Source organism: Aulonocara stuartgranti (genome assembly GCF_965226115.1).
Source record: "Aulonocara stuartgranti genome assembly, chromosome: 3".
Taxonomy (NCBI): domain Eukaryota; kingdom Metazoa; phylum Chordata; class Actinopteri; order Cichliformes; family Cichlidae; genus Aulonocara; species Aulonocara stuartgranti.
In genome coordinates, this window is record NC_138941.1 from 51,836,156 (window position 1) to 51,852,559 (window position 16,404).

The following is a 16,404-nucleotide window of genomic DNA, read 5'->3' on the forward strand; positions in this document are numbered from 1 at the left end:
ACGAAAGAAGAGAGAGGAAAAAACCAAACCCACACCCGTGCGCTCGCGTGCACTCAAATAAACACCTGCGTGCTCTCGCTCGCCAGTGCACCCATAGGCAAGTGCACACATGCACAAAGGGCGCCTGGAGAGGCTAATGTGGCATCACCAGTGTGTGAATGTGTGTGTGAATGGGTGGATGACTGGATATGTAAAGCGCTTTGGGGTCCTTAGGGACTAGTAAAAGCGCTATATAAATACAGGCCATTTACCATTTACCATCTGTTTGTTTGTCAACATCTGTTGTTGTCATGGTGTCCAGGGGCCACTGTTCCTGTCTGCAGCCTTTCTAACCACATGTCCCTGCCGTCTTTCATAACGTGCTCAAAGCTAGGGGCAAATTTAAATTGATAAACTTTCCAAGATTCTTAAGAAAAAAAAGCACTAAAAAACTTTTGAGTTATAAAGCTGGAAATGACCCAAATTCAGACATTAGGTGGTTTTCCCCTGAAGGACTTCCTTCATAGCTGTTCTAATGGAGAAAGCAGTATCTGCTCTGGGTTTCGTACTTCTGAGCGCACCAGCATTGACACACTTACATTCAGAGGTGCTGATAACAAGAAGCACCATTTTTAAATAACTCGGCCGCTTACAGCAGGAGCCAGATGAAGAACAGCATGACAAAAGTGAAAGTCACCAATGGATAAATGAGGTGCTGCCAGAGATTTTATATCAGAAAAAGATGGTGAACGAGGGAGAGTAGAAGGTGGAAGACGAATGAAGAGAGCGGGAGTAGTGGGAGATGAAACAAGGGAGTGAATTAGATAAATGAAGCAGTGTAAACAGGTGTTGCTTGTGACTCAGTCTGCTGTAATGCATGTTTGTCATGGCTGCCACACACTCAGAAAGAAGGGATGGAGACAGCGTAGAGGTAACCTGGTGAGTACTCGTCTGCAAAGGCCCGCATGTAAAAACATCATTACTTAGCTTAACTTTTGAAGACTTCCATCACGTTGTCTGAAGGAATCCATCAGTGCCATGAAAAAATGTCCAATTATGAAAAAACAGCTGTTAGCACAGTTAATAACACTGACTATGATTTAAATCACATCCATCCAGTTTTTCAAGTGGCATCATCCAGGATTCTATGGTCTCCCCAATTATTTTTACTGCTTACAGGTTAGGTGAAATGATTGAAAACATCCATCCTCTTCCACTTATCCAATTTAGGGTTGCAGAGGGACAAGTTCACTGTACTTAAATGGTCTCCACAGTCACCAGATCGTCATCCATTAGAGCACCTTTGGGATGTGGTGGGACAGCAGAGTCATATCAGCCAACAAATCTGCAACAACTGTGTGATGCTTTGGGGTGAATATGGACCAAAATCTCTGAGGAGTGTTTCCAGGACCTTGTTGAATTTCTGCCATGAAGAATTAAGGCAGTTCTGAAGGCAAAAAGTAGGTCAAACCTGCCACTAGCAAAGTAACTAATGAAATGGCTGGTGAGCATACTTATGAAGTATTATGGAAACAATCAACACTGACACTAACTATGTATTTACTAATATAGAAACCGTACTCTTTCTTCCCATTTCATTTAGACTTGCCTTAAGTCCTCATTTTATTAACCAATCACGACATTCTGCCCTGGTTTCCAGACCTAGATATTTCCCCACTTTCTTAACATCTCTCAGACAAAAATTCAAAAACACATTTTTGTTAATATCGTTTTCTCTTTCTCCTAAATTCTGTTAACTTCCTCACTCCATTTTTCTCTTTCCTTCGCTTCCAATTTTCCTCCCGCCTTCTTCTGTCTCTCACTTTATACCAAATTCGAGAAAAGCCTGATCTTTGCTAACAACTGTCTCTTCTCACTTGCATGCCGTCCTCCTGCTCCTCCGTCCATCTTCCACTTTCTTTCTTCTTCTTCTTCTTCTTCTTCTTTCTTTCAGATCACTCACTTTTATTGGTACGAACACTTATGTGTGACAATACTGACGGGATTCCCATTTGTCAGGGCATCTGTAGTCTGCAGACTTTCAGAGTTTTTCATACTGCCACATTCTTGTTGTGTCAACATACACAAACACAAAAACACACGTGCTTGGATTTCGGTAAGTTGAAGAAAGAAAAAAAAACAGAGTGCCTATGACTACACTACAAGAGGAACTCCAAGAACTTTAGTATAATATAAACAGTAAAAGGGAAACATTTTGTATGTGGTTTAAATTTCTTATAGCTGATCTGTAGCTAGCAGATCACGTGAAAATTTAAGTTCTTATCAGTCCTAAATCTGCCCTATAACAGACTCAATACACTGTCCTAATTAATAAAGGTCTAAAAGCCAAATCCTATGCTCGGTGATGGACGCAAACTGTCCAGGCTGTACCCTGTCTCCCACCCTAAGACAGCTCGGTCACTTTCCAGCTCTACTTTGCTCCAAATCAAATATTAGACATGCCAGGATTCCTAGTGAAGCCAGAACCTGCTAACGCTTGCTTTTAATGGACACAGACTGCTAAAACATTGCCATTCACACCAGTTACTCTGGTGTGCCCCCAAGGGCTTCAGATGACCGCTCGTGTTCAGCTTGTTGCTGCTACTGTGACTTGTGCTAAAAGCTTTAACATCCCAGTACACCAGTGTGTTTCAAGGGTATATATGTACAGAGTAGTTGAGCACTAATGATGTAATTCCCTATATTTAAGACTGTCCACTTGTGATCTGATCAACCATAATGTATGTTAAAACCAAATGTCAACGCAATAAATGGACTCAAATCCATCAAAGTTTCAGCCTTACTGTAGAGAAACTTGGAAGCAACCTACTTTTCCACCAATACCAATACAACAACAGCAGCTGCAGGAATGGAAACAAACCGTTGTAGTGTCTGACTCCAAACATTTCCAATTCAAACTCCCTCCAGAGATGAAAGTCTTTCTATCCTGTTCTTCATTCTCTAACTGAAAGCGCACGAGCTGGGTCTTCAGCTGAGCATTCAACTTAGTGCAGACTCCAGGGAGAGAGGATCAACCTGGGGCAGTGTTCCTGGATTTTCTTCCTGTACACCACTTAACACGCCAAGAGTAGATAACAGGTGGTTGTTGTTCTCCACCACCAGAGAAACAGAGTGACCCCGATTTTGGCACAGCTGTCACACCACCAGCTGTCAGATACAGAGATTTTAACATGAAACGTGTGATGTTAAGGAAACAGTAGTTCGTTGCAATATAGTTGTTGCTTATTTTAAACAGGTACTGCTTGATTTGAATAATTCAGTCAGTATTATATTACGTGATAACTATGCTATGTTTGTGTTTACCAAAAGACATAAATAAGACAAGATAATGTAATTTACTGTAGTAAGATCAAAATCAAAAGAGTTGTGTTTAACCCTTACATCCATTCATCATGCAGTAATTTTGGACTTTCAATTTCTTTGAACCGTTTTTGGATTTTCTCCAATCCGTGCATGGTCAGAAGTATTGGTTAAATGTTTGCTTGCACCTTGAGCCTGATGCTACCACCGCAATGCTTAACAATTAGTGCAGTGGTTTACGATGGAAAGGTTAACCTTTACTTCTCCAAATATACCTCCTCTTACTGAAGGCAGATAGCTCAATCTTTGGCCGTGTCTCAAATCAGGGGCTGCATCCTTCAGAGGCCTGAAGGATGTATTATTACCCACTTAAAGGACATGCATATCTCAGCTGGCATCTCTTTTGACCCAGCCATGAACTGTCTGCCTCAGTCGCAGCTTTTTGAAGACATGCATATTTTCTGCAGCAGCTCCACTTCATCTTTTTCTCAGCAAACCCTTCTCGTCCTGTTCATCTCCTTTTGCTTCTCATCCATTTCAGAATGTCTTATTAAGCACTGACAATTCTCTCTCTTCCTCCTTCCCTCTCAGTTGCTTTACTTCTTACATCTTCTCACTCGCACTCTTCCATTCCTCCCTCTCTCCCCTCAGTCTACATCTGAAGATGTCTTATTTTAAGAGCCAAGTGTCACTCGCGCAGTCTCCAGAATGCCATGGGATGTTTTGAAAAATACGACTTTCTGCTTTCTGTAAGAGTCTCGCTCAAAGGACTACTCTGCCAGCGCTGCAGCCAATTATACCTCCCAGCAAGGTGTAGTAGGTGTCAGCCCACTCCAGCACCAGCAAACAGCAGGAAGGCAGACCGTTAGTCAGTTTCCTCTGATTTAATGTGAGTTGCACTGCATGGAAGCATGACAGATTTTTTTTTTTAAATTAGTGTATTATTGTCACAAGTTGGAAACTGATGAACAGTGAACATGTTTCAATTGTGCAAACTGCCCATAAAGCTAGCTCCCATAATGTATTTACTTAGCTAAATCCCCACTGTGTATCAAAAGCTGTATTAAGTAGCGACATTTCTATTTCTTCTTAATGAGGCTTCCACTGCCTCATTAAACAAAAACAGTCATTTTGGGTTTTCCTTGATTCATCGACAAAGTATAAAAATTAAAATAGTTATGATGCTTTTTTTTCTCCACGTTTCCATTTTGAATTAAATGGGGTTTTTTCAGTTTAATTTCAATTGGTTTCCCGAGTGAGCTTTTAGGTTTTATTATTTAAACTCTTGAAATTGCTGTCGTTCAGTATTTAAACTAGTACAATTACCATATAGCTCCACTATGGCTACAAGAAATATTAAAAGCCTACACCAGGCTTTACTTGTACTAAGCGAGTGTAATAATGTTATAAAGCTAGATGCAAATGATTCATGCTTGTCTGATTTGTTTGATAAGTATGCAGTCCCATTGATCCAACTATGTTTGTTTGCAACAAACAGACTCAGACAGTTCCTCCCAAAAGCCATCAAATACATTTATGTCCCCTGTCAGACAAACAGAAAAGCCCTTCGAAATTACCGCCATGATCACAGCACTTATTGTCTGCGTTTGAAAAGATGTTAAAAACAAATTCAAGACACATTCAGTATTGGCTGATAGAGTCATACCAAAAAGAAAGTAGTCACAGAGCTCTATGCAGAGTCGAAGCATAGACTCGCATAGCATAGAAGTTGTTTTAGCTGCACAATGGATTCTCTAAAGCTTTTTTTTTTATGGCTCCATCAATTTATATGATAATTTCTTAGCAGGCTTGCATTATATTATCTCCTCTGTCACTAATACACAAGGACAACTAAGCAGTTTTCATCTCTTCCCTATGTCCCATTCACATCAGTGTTTTTCCACTATAACTACTCAGGAAAGACACCCTCCATAACTCCAACTCCCCTTCACGTTCTCTCTTTACTTCACTTCTTCCCACCATACCAGAGACATAAAGTGCCCTCCTAAATCTCCATGTCACCACGCCTGCCAAGGCAAAATAGCTCCTGCCTCCATCCTCTTAAATCCTTTGCCCTGGAAAAGCACTTCAAGCCCCCCACTCATCTTCTCTTTTTTAATATCCCCCATTCCCGTTAATCTTTTGCAGCACCAACACACCTTCAAAGGTGAAAAAGTCATTCACTTTTCCTGCTCTCCATGTCTATTTATACCTCAAACTACTACTACAACACTTGAAAAGCCTACACACATCTGTCATCCAAAAGTGGGCACACCAACTTTGTTTTCTGTCTGGGGATTGAACCCCAGTCTTTTTGTCTTTTTTGGTGTGGTTTTGAGTGGTACCAAGTACCAAAAGCAGCATAAATAAACATATAGTGCTCAAACACTTCCTCAACACCTTTCTTTACAGATTTGAATCACAAGTTTGCCTGTTTCAGCAAGTTTGTTTGTAGTGGGTTATCATTAGCATAGTCAGCATAATGACTGATACAAAGGTAGCATTCAAATTTTAAATATGCATATAACAAGTACAAGAACATTAGTAAGCAATCACAAAGTTTAAAAAAAATCTTATTCAGCTAATGTTTAATGTATCATTCAGCATGCTTTATTAGCATGTCAGCTGCAGGGTAGCATACACCATTGTTAGGCATGTTAGCCTATTAGCATGTCATATATGCATATTAAAAGTTTCACTTACAAGTTAGCATGTACAAATGATTCCGACATGATATCACATAAAACTATTAAACAGTATAATGGTTACCATGTTTAGCATGAAAACTGTCACTTTATTGTGGATATTGCAAACTTCACTAGATGTTCAGATGTTCAGCTCTGCTTGCAGGAATGTCTATAACCTTTAACTGTAAGACAGTTTTGAACATTTTGAAGATTACTTTAGGGTATGATTTTTTTCTGTGCTTTTAAATTTTCTCTACATTAAACAACACAAAAGCATTTAATGTTTAATTAGTAGGGCTTGTGCTAAAGATTAAAGCAGAAAATTCTGATTTGGTGCATACTCCTTAAAGCTTCTCACCTTAACCTGTTTGATCTTCCTTCCCCAGGGAGGGAGAAATGCCATCCCTCTGTCTGGCACTCAGCGTGTCTATAGCCTCTCTTCAGATCTTTACCTTTGTCACCTCTTGCACTCAAGAGAGATAAAGCATTTCATTTTCCTGCTCTTACGTCTCCCCCAGTCCATCTACGTATCTTCCTTGACACCCCTCCTCTCCTCCCCTTGTTCTGGCCTTTCACTTCTGCTTTCATCTGTCTGGCAGTATCCCTCTGTTCCAGAAAGTTAGAAAGTGTAGGAAACAGACATGTGGATGGACGGGAAGAGACACAGACTGCCTTGGGGTTTTCCAAAACTCTGTTTTGTTCTCTAACTCTATCCCATCAAATCTCCATCTCTTTCTCGCTCATGCACTCGTTTGATCCCTCTAGCTCTCCATTTTTTCCCCTCACTTTCTGTCCCATTAAATCTCTCATTTGTTTGCTGGCTTTGTATCTACTCACTCTTGTTCCAGCTCATTATCTCACTTTCCCTCCCTGTCCCTTTCATCCTCCCTCTTTTATTTAACCCTGCACCTCAACCGCTCACCAGCCTTCACCCTCTGTTCCTCCCTAGATTTTTGCTTCTACAGTGTACATCGGCTAGCATCCTCATCTCCTTTGACAAACCCCTATATAGTGAACTATTAGGTCCACCAATTCCTCAACAACATTACAGGAGGTGTTCTATTTTGTTTGTTTTTTTAAAAACAGAGCAGGAGTCGCAAGTTTGATTCCCACTCGGTATCCAGTAATGGTCCTGACTAGACCCCCTGCCCCATGCTAAAACTAAGCCCTGGAATGGCGCAGCTACATCTGCAGCCTGTCCGCAGCTTGGACACAAACATTTCACTACATGTTATACTGAGTATGTGACAAACAAAATTTTAATTTAATATATTTATATAAAACCTACTGATCTCATTAAATACATTAGAATGGGCATCATATGCATAGAAATACACTAATAGTTTAACCTAGAAACCTTCAATTATGAATGTGACTAAGATTGGAGAGTTTTCATCTGGCAAAGACCAATATAAATGTAGAATGTTTTGTGCTGGTGTGTGGGTTTATAAATCATAGTGTATGTGGTCAAACCCCGCTGCATGTTAAAGGTGCTACAATCATTGAGAATAACTGAATATGACACTAGACCACCAGCATCTTAGACCAAAACAAGCTGATTGGACACAGCTCCCAGCCAACAACAACAAAAGAACCCATGAACAACCACTGAACCGCTCCAGGTTTGTAAAATGACTATGACACTGTCAGCTTCTCTCTTTGCTTTTAATGGAGACAGATTTTTTTTGCCAGGCCTTCTGACATCTAAGATTAAAGTTATCTTAATCCCTCTCTCCTCTGCTCTGCTTTCTTATTGTCACTTGTTTTACTCCACTTATATACACACACAAAGTGAAATACAGGGAGTGCAGAATTATTAGGCAAATGAGTATTTTGTCCACATCATCCTCTTCATGCATGTTGTCTTACTCCAAGCTGTATAGGCTCGAGAGCCTACTACCAATTAAGCATATTAGGTGATGTGCATCTCTGTAATGAGAAGGGGTGTGGTCTAATGACATCAACACCCTATATCAGGTGTGCATAATTATTAGGCAACGTCCTTTCCTTTGGCAAAATGGGTCAAAAGAAGGACTTGACAGGCTCAGAAAAGTCAAAAATAGTGAGATATCTTGCAGAGGGATGCAGCAGTCTCAAAATTGCAAAGCTTCTGAAACGTGATCATCGAACAATCAAGCGTTTCATTCAAAATAGTCAACAGGGTCGCAAGAAGCGTGTGGAAAAACCAAGGCGCAAAATAACTGCCCATGAACTGAGAAAAGTCAAGCGTGCAGCTGCCAAGATGCCACTTGCCACCAGTTTGGCCATATTTCAGAGCTGCAACATCACTGGAGTGCCCAAAAGCACAAGGTGTGCAATACTCAGAGACATGGCCAAGGTAAGAAAGGCTGAAAGACGACCACCACTGAACAAGACACACAAGCTGAAACGTCAAGACTGGGCCAAGAAATATCTCAAGACTGGTTTTTCTAAGATTTTATGGACTGATGAAATGAAAGTGAGTCTTGATGGGCCAGATGGATGGGCCCGTGGCTGGATTGGTAAAGGGCAGAGAGCTCCAGTCCGACTCAGACGCCAGCAAGGTGGAGGTGGAGTACTGGTTTGGGCTGGTATCATCAAAGATGAGCTTGTGGGGCCTTTTCGGGTTGAGGATGGAGTCAAGCTCAACTCCCAGTCCTACTGCCAGTTTCTGGAAGACACCTTCTTCAAGCAGTGGTACAGGAAGAAGTCTGCATCCTTCAAGAAAAACATGATTTTTATGCAGGACAATGCTCCATCACACGTGTCCAAGTACTCCACAGCGTGGCTGGCAAGAAAGGGTATAAAAGAAGAAAAACTAATGACATGGCCACCTTGTTCACCTGATCTGAACCCCATTGAGAACCTGTGGTCCATCATCAAATGTGAGATTTACAAGGAGGGAAACAGTACACCTCTCTGAACAGTGTCTGGGAGGCTGTGGTTGCTGCTGCACGCAATGTTGATGGTGAACAGATCAAAACACTGACAGAATCCATGGATGGCAGGCTTTTGAGTGCCCTTGCAAAGAAAGGTGGCTATATTGGTCGCTGATTTGTTTTTGTTTTGTTTTTGAATGTCAGAAATGTATATTTGTGAATGTGGAGATGTTATATTGGTTTCACTGGTAAAAATAAATAATTGAAATGGGTATATATTTGTTTTTTGTTAAGTTGCCTAATAATTATGCACAGTAATAGTCACCTGCACACACAGATATCCCCCTAAAATAGCTAAAACTAAAAACAAACTAAAAACTACTTCCACAAACATTCAGCTTTGATATTAATGAGTTTTTTGGGTTCATTGAGAACATGGTTGTTGTTCAATAATAAAATTATTCCTCAAAAATACAACTTGCCTAATAATTCTGCACTCCCTGTAGAAAGCAGAGCAAAGCCTGCACTGTTTGTAATCACTCTTTTTTGTCTCCCTGTAACAGCCGAAATAGCCAACAGCTTCCAAGGCAGGAGCTCACATATATCAACATGAATGTGTGGCCGGACAGGGTAAACTTTATAAGGGAGTTGAACTTAATTTGTGGCTCCGGACACCTTTACTTCATTATTCACAAAGCAAATCTTTGACTTTACCGTTGGGTTGTAATGTTATGTTTAACTTTAGGACCAAAGTGCTTATTCAGCCAGCTGATGGTCACTCTGCTCACATTGGGTAAAAGTATAGCAAATATGAAAAAGACATGCTACCTTGACTGTGATGGTCATATATAAAGCATCTTGGACATTCACACAGACTGTTTTATTCATAAGAAACAGAGTGATTTGATGAGGAGTGGTCTGAAAGATTCTTTAATAGGAGTTCCTATCCAAGCCGAGTCCCTACCTCTTTTTGGTGGTACTTGATGGCGAGTTTGAGCTTGGCCAGATCATGGCACTGTCTAGGGTCTAGTTCCTCACTCTGGTCGTTGTCTCTGTGGTTCAGGATGGTCTCAAGTTCTCTAGAACTCCTGGCCTGATCCAGGAGGTCCTTGGCGAAACGCTTGCACTGCTGAGACAGTTCCTCATACTCCTGACGAAACTCATTCTCCACCTGAAATAAGGGTGGAGTAAGATTAAAGCTGTAGGATTAATGGGAAACATGTGATGGCTCTTTGATTTCCTCAGTTTTAGATTTCCATCTGGTGTTGGAATAGCTTAACAGCATCACAATCTCCTTGTGGACCCCAAAAATGAAAGTATTATTTGACATAAACCATTCTGAAGTCTGCATCATAGAGACTCAGTATTGGAGAAGAAGTGTGTCTGTTCTTGTTACCCGAGAAAAGACTGCAGGGATTATAGTAAGGTATGGTGAGAGTCTTTTTGCTGTTACTTTTGAGACGATAAATACTAGAAAAAATGTGAGGCAGGGGGAGACTAGTCACTCTTGACAGCATAAGTGAAAGAAATACTTGAGGCAAATGAGTAAGAGGAAGATGATGCTGAATGCTACTCCTTCCACAGTTAATTTAACATCCCATCAAGTTTTAGGAGGTTGCTTTCCTCCAGTACATCTGTACCTTGGCTGTTTAGAAAAGTAATGGGCTATGTATGAAGAGAAGGAGTTTTGTTAAGTTTCTTCTTTTGGTCAACAAACATGACATCAACATCCATACCTTGCTGAGTTCTTTGAGTTCCCAGCCCAGTCTGAAGGCAGTGAGGATGGGATCTTCACTGGACAACGCAATGAGAGATGGTGAGGCCAAAGCCTTGTAGATGTTGAGTCTAGACCGTGAGTGTCGAAGGCTGTCGACCTACAAAGAATCAGGAAAGGTTTTTACCCCTCCTTTAAGATTTACATTAACTACGAGACTTGCAGAAGGCACCGTTAACATTGAGAAACAGTTTCAATCGGTATAACAAAAACTAACACACTGGCCATCTAACGTTCCCAGAGTGGATGTTCAACATGCATGGTTCAAGTGTTTTAACTGCAGGCCAACTATGTCATAGGGTAGCATCTATCACAGACAGAACAAGATGGTGAACTTTAGTTTTTCAGTTTTGTCTTCAGATTTTGCACCAGCAGTGTGATAACACTCGTTTAACCAGTTTGTATGAGTGACTATGGTGTGGTGTGTCTAGACTATGAACAGTCTGTTAACGTTTAGTGTTCATTGTAAATATAGATTAATAGAGAAATATTGCCTAATGCTTTAATGACTTATTGTCTGTTTGAACAAAGTTCTTTTCATTTCATTCCCTGGGCAAGACTAAAAAAAAATAAGAGCAGCAAAGCAGCTTAACGGACATTATTTTTATCATTATCATTAGGGATGGGTACCGGTGTCCGGTGCGTTCTGACATAAACGGTAGTAACCAGACCGAAAAGCACCGCACATTTCGGTGCTTTATTTCGGTGCTTTTTTTTCCTGAGCTGTGATACACTTTAGATTCTAGCCAATCATTTTACGTTTCCGAGGATAGTAGGCGGGGCCAGGTACGTACGTTCTGTTAGAGCAGAGCTACAGATTAAAAATGTTCAAGGCGAAGCGGTCAAAAGTCTGGCTGTACTTCACAGCAAAATATGCAAACTCAGCAGCAACAAGTGCTTTAAGCTGATACTGTGATACTGTCAAAGGAGGTAACACCAAGAATCCGATGAAACACCTGGCGACGCATAGCGTTTTTTTTAAAAGCCCAGAAATGCGCCGTATTTGATAGCTTGCTGCGAGACCTCACACCGAGCACATCTACTGCGGGTGGGTTGCCTGTTATGCAACATCCCCCAAAAACAGGAAGAGGAGAGTCCTGGCCCCTAGTCCTGCCAGTGTAGCAGAAATGATGACGGATGATGGTGGCAGCAGCCGTTCTTCTCTGCGTGAGTAGCTAATTTACGTTGAGTAGGCTAACCACGTTATTACATTAATGCATGTAAGGTGAACTAGCAAACATCATCATAGCTACATGCTGCTGTCTTCTTGTTTGATGGCAGATACTCCCTTCACCCTGGCTAAAAAGGCTAAAATGACCAAAGAAAAAGTGGGAAACAGCTGAACATGAGAGGTTTAGGACAAAGTTTGTGTTTTTTTCCATTGTTTAAGCACTGCTTCCAGCCAAGAGTGATACCATATATGCCCCATAGCTGCAGAAAAGGCTAACATTGTTATATTTTTACAAAAAACAGCTGAACATGAGAGGTTTTTGGACCAATTTTGTGTTCTCCATTCTTTAAGCACCGGTTTAAGCACCGGTTTGAGCACCGGCACCGTTTCAAAAGTACCGATTTGGCACCGGTATCGGATAAAACCTAAACGATACCCATCCCTAATTATCATCATCATCATCATTATGGTGGAGCTGGGGTAAATTCGGTTTAAAGTTGCAGACTGCACCTTTTCAATTTATATAACAAAGCTGAGATCTACAGTATTCCTGTGTAATAGAGTTGGTGGTGCCTTGTATGGAAAGCATAAATAGAAGACAAGTCTATTTTTACATTGGATCTGAGGGAAATTTACTAAACCTATTTGCTGCTCTCAGGCCTGAAATGATTAAACAAGATTTCAAGAATTTACTATAAAGCAGTTTTGTACCATGACCTTCATAAAAATGTTTAAGTCTTCAAATGTAAGGCTCAGAGCCTGGTTATATCACTAAAGCATGCTCATTCATCTTTCATATTGTTGCAAAGTATAAAGTAAGAAAATTAAATGTGGGCGAGTTCAAAAAGTTGAAATGATGTTGGAAATTTCTGATGTCTAATCTAGGGTTCATGCTGGAAGTTAAAGTTTGTAAAAGCAATTTCAATATATTCAAATATAAATGTTTAGCAAACCAAACACAATGCAAGCAATGCAAAAGATGCAGCACTAAAGAACGAAAATCCCTTACCTCTGAGCTGGATACACACTCAACACAGTCGCATCGTATCTGATGTGGTCTGGGTATGGTGACCTACACAGAGCAAAAACATCAAACAACAAATCACTGATAAAATAAAGATCTCGCTTTATTCATTGACCATCAAGACAGACAAAAAAAGAGCTTACTACTCATTATGTTGATAACTTGTGCGTAAAACAACCATTACCTTCCGCTGGACAAGCAGCTTGATAATCTCATAGTTGTTTGTATGAGCAGCAAGCATGATGGGAGTTATATCTGGGGTGAACTCTGAAAACTGGCTGTCCATCATCAGAGAAGGAACCTGTAGGAGAACAAAGTAAAAACCTCTTAAACTGGCTGTTATCTACCTTTTAATATTTGGGTAAAAAGCCTACTGCCAACCGCCAGTTAAACAGGAAAAAATGACTAAGAAACACTTTTATTGTCCAATTAAAAAGCTTTGATTCAGCTCCACATGTGACACTGTTACATAGGGGGAAAACTGGAAGTGAAAGACAAATTAAGCAAATGATGAATCCAATCAAACACTCTTGAATCAGATTAAAACAAATTAAATTAGTGTAATATATTTGATAAAAAGAAATTTCCTGCTTGACAACTCTGCAGAGGTATATTATTTAAAGCCACATCCTCTCCAAAACTCATTTTATCCCTCATGGATGCAGCTCTGAACACCAGCTGTACCTGGGAGAGAAGAGGGGAGTGGAAGATTGTTTGTTTGCCACGTGAATACCAGGAGGTCTGTCATTACAGGAAGACAAAGGAGAGATGGAGAGAGAAAAACAAGAATGTAACGGCTGCATATAAATAAAGAAAAAGAAATGCAGACGCATGTTAACAAGACGCCTTAACTAAGAGGATACAGTTTTCTAGACTAGTGCCACGTCTTCAGTCTATGATGCTATCGATCACTAGGTTAGTCCAGCCCATAACGGACACGTTACATCTGCTTCATATAATCTGTACAAAATGTAAACACGACCACTTGTAGCTTTACAGTCAGTTATATCAGGGGGCTGTGTGCCAGACTGTTTCTTGGCCCAGAGCAGGAACTTTCTGGAATCTCTGCCTGGCAACCTCACAAAGACAACAACAAGAGTGCCAGCCATATGTAGCAGAGCTTGGAAGATTGTTTTTGAGGCGGAGATCACATCGTCTTCAAACAAAATGCTGGGATCTTCAAAACACCCAAAACAGCTGGGAGTGCACTGCCATCAAATTTGTAATCTGCAGCTTTAAACGTCAATATGGAGTTGAGTGGTCACAAATCATTTTTAAGACGCAACACAAATGTGCAGTATTTGCCATCAATTGCATTTTCCAAGTAATTTGATGTTATATTTATTACTGCGTGTTTTATTAATTGTTCTGCACTAACCTCTGTAGAAAGATAACTGCTATAACAATAAACTTAAAAAATATGTATCAATAGAAACGTGGATGGTAGATTTTCTTGAGCATATTTTAATAGACTCTCTTCAAAAATAACAATTCTTTAAAATCTCTTCAAAGTTTTGTTGAAGCATGCTAGAAATTAAAACTTCTTTGAGAAACTACCACAACACAAAGATGTGTGTAAAACTCCATTTACAGTACAACACAAACCACATCTGGCCAATGTAGAAAGACAAGGTACAGGCCCTGCTGCTGAGTGAAAAAGAGGGTAAGTACATCAGAGTGTCTGTGTACTGCTATATTATTGGGTCCTTGTCATCCAGGTCATAGTTGACCTGAGTTAAAGGCAACTCAAACTCACACAGAAGGCTTCTTCATTTTCCTTCAGATCAGGAGTCCCAGGTATTTAACCACAAGTGCAGTTTCCATAGGCTGGTGGTGGTTTATAAAGGGAGTAAAGTGTAGTTTAAGGTCCCAAGTATGTGCACACTTGAGCCAGTTGAGGGGTGTTTACCCACTGCAGTCGTGCTCTAGTCTAGACCTCCAAAATCCCAACTGTGTGTCTCTGGAAGTGGATGACATAGGCATCTGCCAAGTGCAATATTCCAGGAACAGGAGAGGTGTGAAAAAAAGAAAACCCTTCAAAGATCAAGACCACATTCTTTGTACACCGTCTCCATCAACAACAGAGCTCTCTGCACATAGATGGCATGCAGTGCTACACCAGTCTAGCAGGGGAAGCACTGCAAACAAGCTGAATAATGCGTACTGTTGTGTGGACTCTTTAGTCTTTTGGTAATTTCCAATTGTAAATGGCACAGAATAGGATTAATGGTTTAGAAAACAAATATTGCTCCAGACACTCAACTAGCCAAATGTCAACAAGCTTGAGCTTTGCTGAAACGACCAACAGAACATGGAACATAAGAGCGATCAATGTTGAAAATGAGTGTAGAGATCTCATTAAAAATAAAAGCTAAAATTTATTTAAAAGGGTATCTTAATCCACTACTAACAGTGAAGGAGACATTCGTGATCAATTGATGGTATATTATATAAAGTTGAAGGCTGTCTTATGCTGAAACCAGGACCCTAAAGTAAAAGTTAAGAATGAGGCTGACAGGGTGCTGGTATGTCAAAGAAAAGCACACACACATGTACTCCCAGACATCTGAAGAAGAGAGAGGAGGGGGGGCTGAGGAAGGAGGGTACACGTGTGGACTCTTTCATGTCTCAGAGGGAGAATGACGGAGAGTGCTTCTCCTCACCCTTCCAATCTTTCTGTCTCCATCTTTTCTGCTGCCTCATCTTCTCCTCGCCTCCCCTTTCCACATTCTATTTTCTCCCCCCCCCTCCAGCTTCTTGCATCTCTCTCATTTCCTTGTTTTCCCTTCATCTAACCCCCTCCTTTCCATCAGGTTACTCCCCTCATCTCTCTCTATCGTTGTCTCTTCCTCCTCTCACCTGCCACAACCCTATTTTCTTCATCCGATCGCTCTCTCTTTTTCTAATCCCTCTTTTTTTCCTGCCGTTATAAGGAGTGTGAGAACAGCTGCCACGGGCTGGGCCCCAAATAAAAATTAAAGAGACAGACCGAGAATACACAAACAAGTAAATATAAGCAAGGACACATGCAAATACAGAAACGGCAAATAACAGAATTTTCCCCCGATTTATTGCTGGCTGGATTATGTTCAGAGGAAATGTTTATCTTTATCTGCTACAACGGTGCAAAGGCTGGGTTTCATAGCTTGAGTCCCATCTAAACTTGACTGCCACTATATTAATCACCTGGCAGCACTTTAGTGCACTGGGTATCGGTCAAAATGACGTACTGAGAATCAGAATGAAAAAGAAAGGTGATTTAAGTGAGTCTGAATATGGCCGGTTGTCTGAGACAGGCTGATCTGAGTATTTCAGAAAGTGCTGGGATTTTCCCACACAACCGTCTGTAGGGTTTAGGAAGCCAAAGAAAATCTGCAGCAACTGTGTGATGCTATCATGTCAATATGGACCAAAATCTGTGAAGAATGTTTCCAGCACTTTGTTGATATCACAAAGAATTAAGGCAGTTCTGAAGTCTAAAATGAGGTCCAACCCAGTACTGGGTGTACGTAATAAAGTGTGCGTTGAACGTTTAGATTTAGCCAAGAAAAGCACTTTAAACTTTTGAGAAAACGTATGGTTTCAGTTAT

At 40.6% G+C, this 16,404-nt stretch overlaps 1 protein-coding gene across 1 annotated transcript in view; it reads right to left on the reverse strand.

Moving 5' to 3' along the window:
* The window catches only part of trpc5a (transient receptor potential cation channel, subfamily C, member 5a), a gene marked incomplete at its 5' end in the record, with an annotated part of 130,521 nt that overhangs the window by 79,177 nt on the left and 34,940 nt on the right, over nt 1-16,404 (reverse strand). Inside the window, 4 exons of the mRNA XM_082528691.1 lie at nt 9,810-10,016; nt 10,582-10,719; nt 12,800-12,862; nt 12,999-13,115. Of these exons, the coding sequence (XP_082384817.1) occupies nt 9,810-10,016; nt 10,582-10,719; nt 12,800-12,862; nt 12,999-13,115 (525 nt within the window). The remainder of the gene's footprint in view (nt 1-9,809; nt 10,017-10,581; nt 10,720-12,799; nt 12,863-12,998; nt 13,116-16,404) is intronic.